Source organism: Trichosurus vulpecula, chromosome 7 (assembly GCF_011100635.1).
Source record: "Trichosurus vulpecula isolate mTriVul1 chromosome 7, mTriVul1.pri, whole genome shotgun sequence".
Classification (NCBI taxonomy): Eukaryota; Metazoa; Chordata; class Mammalia; order Diprotodontia; family Phalangeridae; genus Trichosurus; species Trichosurus vulpecula.
In genome coordinates, this window is record NC_050579.1 from 128,368,056 (window position 1) to 128,379,324 (window position 11,269).

The 11,269-nt window shown below is 38.8% G+C and overlaps 1 protein-coding gene and 1 pseudogene across 1 annotated transcript; both read right to left on the reverse strand.

Annotated features, from left to right (window-relative positions):
- Positions 1-3,932: 3,932 nt before the first annotated feature.
- On the reverse strand, positions 3,933-4,976 carry LOC118857640 (trace amine-associated receptor 6-like). The gene has a single exon (XM_036768244.1). It carries the CDS (start codon positions 4,974-4,976, stop codon positions 3,933-3,935), a length of 1,044 nt encoding a protein of 347 aa, XP_036624139.1.
- A 2,715-nt stretch (positions 4,977-7,691) lies between these two features.
- Positions 7,692-9,038, reverse strand: LOC118857641 (annotated as a pseudogene).
- Positions 9,039-11,269: the final 2,231 nt, after the last annotated feature.

An 11,269-nucleotide genomic window follows, 5' to 3' on the forward strand; every position in this document is an offset into this window, starting at 1 on the left:
ACACTTCTAAAGATTATAAACTTTTTAGCTACATCTCTTAGTATCCCCCAACAGCAAGGGTGAGATGCCCAGAGTCCCACACCTCCATGACTGAGAGCCTTAAGCAAATGGCTCTTTCTCTTTTTATAGTTTCAGATGTCATCAAACATCAGATGAGAGACCATAACTTAGGTTCCTTTGATTCGCTCTGTTGTTAGCACCTCCCTTCATTGGCCGTACCTGGAGCCCCACCTTAGGTACCAATTCACAGCCACATAGGCTTAGCACCTAATAGATAGGGGTTTGGGCCTGGGGTTTACCACCTAGTAAGACTCAATCAAACACACTGAATTAATCAAAGGAAACAAAAGCCAAACTCTTCAAGGATCCCCAACACACCAGATTGGCCAGGCCACCTACTGATTACTATGCGCATAACACAGTCAGTGCATCTAACCAGAATTTTTTTATATGAACAGTGGTTTCTATCCACAGTATCTTTTTATATTTAGCCCTTGCATCACAGTTCTCAGTTAGTGACTACCTGGTGGAGCAGGAGGCTACTGATTCTAACTTGAAGCATATCCTACTAATAGCCAAATTTGATTACAAGCAGGGAGATAGTTAAAACTGTAACCTTGGGGTGTTTTTGAGCCCAGCATCGGTTGTGAAGAGCTTTACACATGAAAAGAGGTTATATTTGATCCTAGAGATAATAGGGAACTACTGGAATATATTTCACATAGACCCGTTCTTTAAGGGAAATAACATCTGAAGTTATGAGAAGGATAGATTGGAGTAGGGAGTGGTTTCATGCAAGGAGATCATGTGAGAAATGTTTGCAGTAATCTGAGTGAAAGTTTATGAGAGCCTCAACTCCAGTCACGGTAGTGTGAATGATGAGGAGACATTTGTGAGACATGTGGAGACATCTTTCTCACGTCCCTCCTTCACTGAAATACCCTCAGTGGCTCCCCCTAACTTACCATATAATTCCAGACCCTGATATTGAAGGCCCTCTACAGTCTGACACCAATGGACATTTCCATCCCAGTCTCATATCATTCACTTTCTCAGATTGTATTCTAAGTTGAACTTTAACATATTTAATCATAGGATCATAGATTTAGGGCTGGATAGGACCTCAGGGGTTATCAGTTTACAGGTGAAGAAAATAAGGCCCAGAAAATTCTAATGACTTGTTCAAGGTCACACAGATCATGAAGGAGGCAAGGTTTGAACCTATATCCTCTGAATCCCAGTGCAAGGTTTTTTGTTATTGCCTCTGACCAATTTCTGTACCATCCTCACTTCTCTCATTTTCATGCCTTTGCTTATTTTACCCAGTTTTTCTTGTAATGTATGTTCTCCCTCCTTAATGTACTGAAGTACTTTCCTTCAAGACTTAATTCAAGCACCATTTTATCCTTCAAGTAGTTCCAGACTTCCACCCCCACCTTCCTGGGTGAGAGCAATCTTGATTCCCTCCAACCCTTGGCCAAACTAGACCGGTGGTAGCCTGGTATAGTGGACAGAGCATTGGACTTGGACTTAGGAATATTTGAGTCCTAATTCTGCCTCAGGCATTTAGTAGCCATGTGAACACAGTGGGCAATCACTGGCCCTCTCCACGCTTCAGTTTATTCCTCCATAAAATGGGAGTGTTGGACTACATGATCTATGAGATCTAAATTGGTTATCTTATTCTCGTAGCTTTTTTATCTGGTCTCCTTGTTTGCACTTATTTCCTTCTTTGTATTATACATATTGGTATATGTAGCTTCTTCCCAGGTAGATTACAAAACACATCATGTATATGTATTTATATGTTTCTCTTATTGTTGCTCAGTTGTTTCTGTCTCTTCATGACCGCATTTGAGGTTTCCTTGGCAAAGATACTGGCGTGGTTTACCATTTTCTTCTCCAGCTCATTTTACAGATGAAGAAACTGAGGCAAACAGGGCATGGCTGCCCAGGGTCATACAAGTAAGTATCTGAGGCTGGATTTGAACTCAAATCTTCCTAAGTCCAATGATCTCTCTACTACACCACCTAGTTGCCCTCTATATGTAAATATCCATTTATCTATCTAATCTTTGTATCTCCAGATTCTGACACAGTACCTATCAAATGAGTAGTTTTTTAAAAGAAATGCTTGTTAAATTTACAAGTGAATTAATATGTTTTCTTTGCCATTAATAACAAAAATTTATTGAGCCACAGAATCACATCTATATGGGCTTCCTGCTAGGGGTTGGTGAATGAAGTCACAGGGACTAGAGGTTTGAGGGGGCCACCAGTCTGGATTTAAGGGAGCTACCAGCCTATTCAGATTTACCCAAACACTGACTTTTCTGCATGCCAACCAACAATTATAAAAGGAGCTTATGTAATTTGCAAAGCTTGTGAACTTCTATTTTCAGTTTTGTTAAATATTCTAAAATTTGTGAACTTAATGAGTCATTACAGCATAACATGTAAATACAGGAGAACATTTTTTTTGGCACAGGTATTCAACAACGCCTTTGTCGGAGAGCAGCTTGTAATCTATAGGATACATAACTAATAGGTCATATGACATTTTCTTCTGCAAAGGGGCATTCAATATGCCACATGAGAAGAAATAATCATGGGGAGAGCTGGCAAATGAATTCTTCTTTCCTGTATGATTTTTTAACTTGCCTTGTGTATGTTTCCTATATCTTCTACTTTTAATTATAAGTAATGTTACAGTAACTCTCCCCAAAATACCAGCAACTCTACACTGACCTCACCATGCTGAAGGACATCACAATGGCTCCCCCAAAAAGTCAGCACGAGCCAAGAAGGCAATGAGAAATGTATCACTCAAGGTGTTGAATGCTATTATGCACATGTGTACATTTCCTATGTCTTCTACTTTTAATTATAGGGAAGGGTCTATTTATTATATATCTGTGTATAGCTCATCACATATTAAGTCCTATGGACTTATTGAGTGAAAATACTCAAAAATCTTAAGACCTGCTGAAGCAAAACCAAGAAAAACTCTTTAATAATTTACAATCATAGAAACAAAAAAAGCATCAGTAATCAGTTGCAGTTTAGTTTTATTATGTGAAAAGGAAAGACTCCAGTGCCATATAATCAGCCAAGATATTTTGTGAATAAGTTGATGAAAGTGGCTCAGGGCAGCATCAGCAGAGCAGAGGATTTTCAGTGCAGGGAAAAGTGACATCAGTTAATTGCCAACCCCTGTGTCAGTCAAGTTGGTGAGGGGAGTATTGATATACCAGCTAGAGAGCAGAAATAGTACCAGTAAGACAACCACTATTAGAAAATTATCCCCCACACATCACACACAGGACCTGAGTCTCACTCAGCACCCAATAAAAACTGCGCAACTCAGGGTGCTACTTGATTAACATCACAGGGAAATGTTAAATGGTGCTTTTACTTTAGGCAGTGAGAGAAAGAGAATCAGGCTCTTCTCAGAAGCTGTCGATCTCTGTGGGCATTCAGGGACAGGTAGGAACCAGTGAGAGGGACAGGAAAGTAAGAGCTGGGACATTTCACAGGATCCTGAGAAATTTTGGAGACAGAAAATGAAGGAAAGTAGAATGGTATAAGAATGCACATCAGGGAAAAAAGAGTAGTGGAGTGAAAAAAGTGAGAGAGAGACCCAATAAGCCAAGGTGCTGTTTAGAGCCAAGGTGCAAATATTAATCCTTTGTGATGTCTGTCAGGGATTTTTTTATAGTACAGTCAAAGAGACATATAACTGCCAAAACTCTGAAAAGCATTACAACCTGGCCTAAAGGAAGGAATGCTTCTTCTTCAACTCCTGTAGGAGGTTTTGCTAATTTATTACATTTAGTGTCTGTCATTTGTCAGTTCTGAATTAATAAAAGAGAATAATTCAGAAAATTATAAACATCAGTAGAAATGCATAGTCAGATTTCTCAATCTAACCTTTATTCATGTTCAGAAAACAAATTCATGGCTGAAGAGCCATTCTGTAAGACTTTGCCAGTGACAATGAGTTTTATAGCTTTCCTAAACCAAGGGTAAAAGAAAGCATAAATCAGGGGATTCACAGCTGAGTTATAATAAGCAAACCAACAGCAAATCTCATAGACATAGGCAGGGGTGATGAAGCCAAGAAAAGCATCAATTAATGAGTCAAGTGAATAGGGTAACCATGAAATTAGAAATGCAATCACTGCAATGGCCAGTGTTTTTGCTGCTTTTCTCTCCCTCTTGGATACCCTGGCTTTGTAACTCTCCGAGGATGAAGATTCCCCTTTATTACTCGTGTTTTCAATCTTTCTAGCCTGGAACTTAGCTACAAGAAAAATCTTAGAGTAAAGAATAATCATAACCAGACTGGGTATGAAAAACAACAAAAAATCTATTATGATCCAGTTTTGATTAACAGCAATCTGACAACCTCCCACACAGGTGAGGGCACTTACTAACTCCTCCAGCCCATCATCAATGATACCTGTGTAAAAAACAGAACCACTGTAAGACATAGTGATGGTCCAGGAGAGAGTAATACATAGCCCAGAGACAGAGAAGGTAAACTTGGTTGGATAGACTAGAGGATCTGTAACAGCAATATATCTATCAATAGAGATGAAGCACAAGTGAAAGAGAGAAGTATAACAAAATGCACAATCAAAAGTGGTATGAAGTTTACAATAACTCTCCCCAAAATACCAGCAGCTCTCCACTGACCTCACCATGCTGAAGGGCATCACAGTGGCTCCCACCAAAAAGTCAGCACAAGCCAAGGAGGCAATGAGAAAATTGGCTGGAGAGTGCAGCTGCTTGAAGTGAAGGATTGAAATCATGACCAGAAGGTTTCCCAAGACAGCCAGGACAACTCCAGAGCCAAAGACCAGGTAGAGGATTACTCGGGGTACTGGGGAGTAGGGAGTCTGAATGCAGGACCCATTGATGTTCTCATAGCAGAGCTGTACTGCTGCAGGCTGGGACCCATTGTTGTTGTTCATGATTCTTCTCTCTGAACCTTGCAGTGTTTATACTCCTTGTGATCACACAGAGTTTACTATTGAAATGATTTTATAAGAAAATATTACATTAATTTGATGTTCATAAAAGAGATATCAGTTTTGCCTTCAAAGCATTATGAACTTTTCCCAGTTTAATTCCCAATTATCTTATAGATCCAGAAATTGATATGGCTCAGAGCGTAACATAAGTAACTTAGCAAAAAGCAAGCAAGTAATTAGTTTTGACCTGGATATTTGAGAAAGTTGCTTTTGATCCGTTGCTCTGTACCTCTGAGAAACTGCCTTAAGGAAACAGCTATAAATTGTGATGTTACTCATTTCAGGGGGCATCGTTTATTAACATCTACTACCCCATGAGGTCAAATCCAAGTTATACCCCAAGCCCCCTGAGCTCTGAGGAAGTCAACCAAAGAAACTTCACCCCTGAAAGCCCTTAGAGGTAATCCCTGTAGTATATGTGTGAACTGTGAGAATAGATTACTTTTTCTCCCTCCAGTAATCATTATACGTATAGTTATTGTGAAGACAAGTATTTATCATTTGAGGCCAGAGACTTCTGATAGTTTCCCTATGCCCTGGCCCTCAATGACTTGACTGGTATAAACTATAGTGATTAGTATCATCTATGATGCTTTAAGCATATAAAAATGTAATTCCTAACAATCTCCAAAGATTCTGTCTGCCAATATCAGTCTCTTTAGCTGCTCTACTAACTACCAACAAATGGAACACATGGATCCCAGATGTCACAATATCAATAACAATTCATTCTTTAATATCCAGGATTTTAATGCTGTGAGTGCTTCCAGTGTATACCTTGGCTAATCCTTGTGAAATTCTTGTCCAGGAGTTTCCATAAACTTCCAAATTATGGGTGGAGAATGAGTTATAGGCATATATATAAATAGGTTTATATACAGCTATTTCTTCTTGTTGTTCAATTGTTTTCAGTCATGCTCTTTGTGACCCCATTTGGGATTTTCTTGGTGAAGGTACTGGAATGGTTTGCCATTCCCTTCTCTAGCTCATTGTTTACAGATGAGGAACTGAGGCAAATAGGGTTAAATGAATTACCTGGCCTCACACAGCTGGTAAATGTCTGAGGCCAGATTTAATCTTTATCAACTCTGCCACCTACTGGTCCAATATATAGATATAAACACACATATGCACATACACAATGACATGTTTATGTTTGTATAAACTATTGAGGGAATTTGTTTTGTAAGACTATGCTTGCCTATTTGTCAAAGAACTATTTTGTTCTTTTTCCATTGACAGGAAGGGAAAATAGATTTCTGTTAATTTTAAAAGATAGAGGTGGGAGGGTGCTACCTATTTGAAATGCTGCATACACTTTTAGATAAGATTGCTGTGATATTAATTTTATTCATTAAATGAAATTAATTAAGTTAATTTTACTTAATGATATTACTTTGCTACAAAGGACTTCTTATAAAGTAGGATTACTCTATAAATGTTTGTAATGTAAAAAAACTATATCAACAAAAAGAATTCCTGATCAATGGAACAAAATAACTAGAACAAAGATGGCCAGACTTGTGCAATTTTCCTGACAAGGAACTGATGAATAAATGAAAAAAAGATTAAGCCCTTACTGTGTGCTAAAGTTAGGTAGTCCTTGTCCTCAAGAATCTTAAATTCCAACAGAAAAAAGATGGTCAGGGAAGGGAGTTTTGATTTGCAGAATCATAGGTAATTAAGCTTGGTAGTGAAGAAGAATATACATATCTCTGAGGACCAATAATAAAATAACTAAATATATTAATGTATATTACATTCTATATAAGCATGGAACTAGATATAAATAATATAAATAAAATGCATTAGGCAGTTTAAAATTTGCAATGTGCTTTACAAATGTTACCTCATTTGACCCTCTCAACAACCCTAGATGGTAGGTACTACTATAACCCCCATTTTTCAGATGAGGATACTGAGGCAGAGAGAGGTTAAATAACTTTCCCAAGGGAACCTTGCTAGTAAGTGTCTGAGACTGGATTTGAACTTAGATCTTCCTGAGACTGGATCTGAACTCAGGTTTATCCTGACTCTAGGTTCAGCACCCTATCCACTGGCTCCCTTTAATTTACTAGGCATATTATTGCTGTTCACATCCCTTTTTAAATATACTCTGTGCCCTGGCTTATGATTGTGGTGGATGAAAGTATGGAAATTAATGGACTGGCTCAGACAATCTCATTTATTCATGCATGTAATGAAAATCTGAATAAAAATGAGTAAAATGAGTAAAAAATGAGTAAAAGCAGCAGCTAGCTGGCACAGTGAATAGAGCACTGGTCTTGGAGTCAGAAGGTCCTGAGTTCAAATCCGGCCTCAGTCACTTGACAAATTTACTACCTGTGTGATCTTGGGCAAGTCACTTACCCCCAATTGCCCTGCCTACCCCCCCCAAAAGAAAAAATGAGTAATAAAAATTCTTGATATTGTTTCTTTTAATGATACAAGTGAAGATATTTTTAATATAGTATATGGACTTTTTAAAAAGTATAATCTTTCATTATCAAAATTGCTACTGTGTGTGGCTACAAATGGTGCTGCAGAAATGATGAGGAGAATAGATTTGTAGCTCAGTGATTGGCTAAGTAGAATGAAATTGCTCCAAATTATAAGTTTTGTCCTATTCACTACATCATTACATGAGGAAAACTTTTACTCAAAAGTACTGAAACTGAAACATATGCTGAAGTTTGTTAAGAATATAGGGAATATCCCTTCTGCTGTGGCTGCCATTGGGGATACAGTAGCAGGGCAGCTATGGCCATCTGATACCCCATAGTTGTGGACCTCAATAAGGTCTACAAAGTTATCAAAAACATTTCGAAGACCAGACACTGCTGCCGCCATGGGCACTTGATCAAACACACCAAGTTTGTGAGAGATAAGATCCAGGAAGTGTGTGGATTTGCCCCTTATGAGAAGTGAGCCATGGAATGGTTAAAGATCTCCGAGAATAAGTGAGCCCTTAAGTTCCTCAAAAAAAAGGGTGGGAAATCATATCCAGGCCAAGAGGGAGCTCAGCAACATCCTAGCTGCCATGAGGAGGGCTGCTGCCAAGAAGGACTAAACTGGACCCTGCCAACCTTCCCTACTTACCCAATAAAGATTTGACAAATAAAAAAAGAGAAAGAGAAGAAAACAAGGAATATTGTATCTTCTCAAGGATGGAATCATTAACAGTTTTCTTCATTTCTCTTGGAGATGGAAAGTTAGCAAGAAGGTTTGCTTTATATAGAAGTTTGGACACTCTGGCTTTGTAACTCTCTGAAGATGACTCAGTTTTGCTGTTCATACTTTCTATCTTTCTAGCTTGTTGTTTAGCTATCAGAAAGATCTTACAATAAAGAATGACCATGACCAGAGTGGGAATGAAGAACAAGAGAAAGTCTATCAATACCCAGGTTTGATTCACAGCAATCTGACAACCTCCCACACAGGTGAGGGCACTTACTAATTCCTCCAGTCCATAATCATTGACACCTGTGTAAAGAAGTGAAAAACTAAATGTAATAGCAAGGAGCCAGGAGAATGCGATGCATATTCCTGAAATTGACACCGTGAATTTGGTTGGATAGACCAGGGGGTCAGTGACAGCAATGTATCTATCAATGGAGATGAAGCACAAGTGAAAAAGAGAAGAATGACAAAATGACCCATCAAAACAAGAGTGAAATTTACAATAACTCTCCCCAAAATACCAGCAACTTTCCACCAACCTCACCATGCTGAAGGGCATCACAGCGACTCCCACCAAAAAGTCAGCACAAGCCGAAGAGGCAATGAGAAAATTGGTTGGAGAGTGCAGCTTCTTGAAGTGAAGGATTAAAATCATGACCAAGAGGTTTCCCAAGACAGCCAGCAGAACCCCAGAGCCAAACACCAGGTAGAGGATGACTCTGGGTCTTGGGGAGTAGGGGATTTCAATGAAGGACCCTTTCATATTCTCTCATAGCAGAGCTGTACAGCTGCAGGCTGGGACTGATTGCTGCTGCTCAACATTCTTCTCTCTCAGCTTATAAGTATCTTTGTTTTTCTTGGTAATCCCAGAAAATTATCATTGACATTTCCAACATTCCTGAAAAAAAGATAAATAAAATGCATGTCTGCACAAAATCAAATACTATCCTTCATGAATTATGATCCATTTCACTGACATAGTATTTGTAAATCACTTAACACATTGCCTGGCACAATAGGCACTATTTAAATGCTTAATCCCTTCCTCCTTTCCTATAAACAGTGAAGCCCCATCCTCTGCTATACTCAGTATACGGTCATTTAACTCAGTAGAACTGCTTCCCCTAATCTCAAAACCACTAAAAAAAAGTCTCCTAAGGATCAGCACCAAGATACTCAGTACTAATCTGCTTGGTAACATCTCCCTCTAGTATTCTGTTGTACCTCTGACAAGCTCTTCTGCAAAATTCAGTGAGACACTAAAGGATCCTTCAATTCAAAGGTCACTTTTTATTATTTTGCCCTTCTGCATGCCATCAACTCAGAGTTAATGCCCAAAGTACCACAACCTTTCTGGAACTCAGCCAAAGAAGTGCCAGAAAACCCCTGAGAGAAAATCCTTCTGGGGGGGAAGAAACTTTTCCCCAATTACCATTAGTAAGGAATTTATTCCGCTATATTGCTGTTTAATCTATAGGAACATAAATTGTGCATTTTGTTTTGTAATATTTGCACATTCATGGTAAATCCTACGTGGTCATAGTGTATTATTCTCATGATAAGTTGTTGCAATCTTTTTGCTAATATTTTACTTAACATTTTTGCATCGATATTCATTAGGGAAACTGGTCTATAATTTTCTTTATATTTTTAAATTTTTTTAAATAAATGTCCTCTTTATTTTACCAAATATAATTTATTAGTTAAGTTGACATTTGTCAATTCAGTTATAGCAACTATAAATAATTCTCTTAAGACACAATTCTGGAACTTTTTAAGAATACAAGAGTAAACCAACATTGCTCCTTGAAGCCAGGTCTAAAGTACATGCACAGTTGGGGAAAGAAATCTTGGATTCATTTGCACTTTCAGTAATATTCTTTCATTCCACAGTCCCTCCTTCTTCCCCTCTTATAGGAGGCCATATACCCAGGACGCAAGAGGGAGGAGGGTCCACTCACTGGCCTAAACAGGATTCTGTTGATGAGGGAAAGATGAGCTGGACAAGTTGGCCAAACTGGGAAGCTGGGAGAGGGATGACCTTGGAGGGTGTTTATTTTGCTGTTTGTGTAGAGAAGTTAGGAGAGGATAGTGGAGGAGTGAGAGGGGTCAGGCTGGGGAAGCAGAGAAGACAAGTCCAAAGCAGCGATGAATTTGCTTTGCTTGACATAGCTCAAGGTAGATAGATGACCATGGAAGTCACTTCCAAATAGAATTCTAATACTAGGATGAGTGATTGGGAATAAAGGCTTGCTCCAGAAAATTCAGTGGAAGGTCCCAGTGATGACAGTGGTATCAATAAGAGGTGGGGTTGTTGCCTAAGCAGCCCCCAGGAAGACAATCCAGGAGATGGGGGTAGGAGAAGTTGGTAGTGGAGATGTGACTGTTCTCTCCTTTCCCCACCATTCTCTTGGTTAAGAAGGAAGATTCTGTGCGAAGTCCCTAGAGCAAAGAAGCTAAGCGACACCTGCATCCAAATACCCAGATCCATACATGCATGAGTATATGTGTTCAGTTTTCCCTGGATTCCTGATCTGGTCCAGAACAATACATGGTGGAGATGCTGAGAATCCCAGTTTCCTTCCAGAGAAAAACGGCAGCAACTGGGTGAGGTCCAGATGACCAATTCTATCTCTTGGGTGCCCAGTGGGCAGGATGGTCTATAATTTTCTTTCTCTGTTTTGACTCTTCTTGGTTTAGGTATTAGTACCATATTTGTGTCATAACAAAAATTTGGTAGGACTTCTTCTTACCTATTTTCCCGAACAGTCTATAAAGTATGGGAACTAATTTTTCTTTAAATGTCTGATAGAATTCACATGTAAAACCATCTGGTCCTGGAAATTTTTTTCCTAGGGAGTTCATTGAAGGTTTGTTCAATTTCTTTTTCTGAGATGGGGTTGTTTAGGTATTTTACTTCCTCTTCTGTTCACCTGGGCAATTTATATTTTTGTAAATATTCATCCATTTTCCCTCAGGTTGTCACATTCATGGGCATACAATTGGGCAAAATAATTCCTTATTATTGTTTTAATTTCCTCTTCATTGGAAGT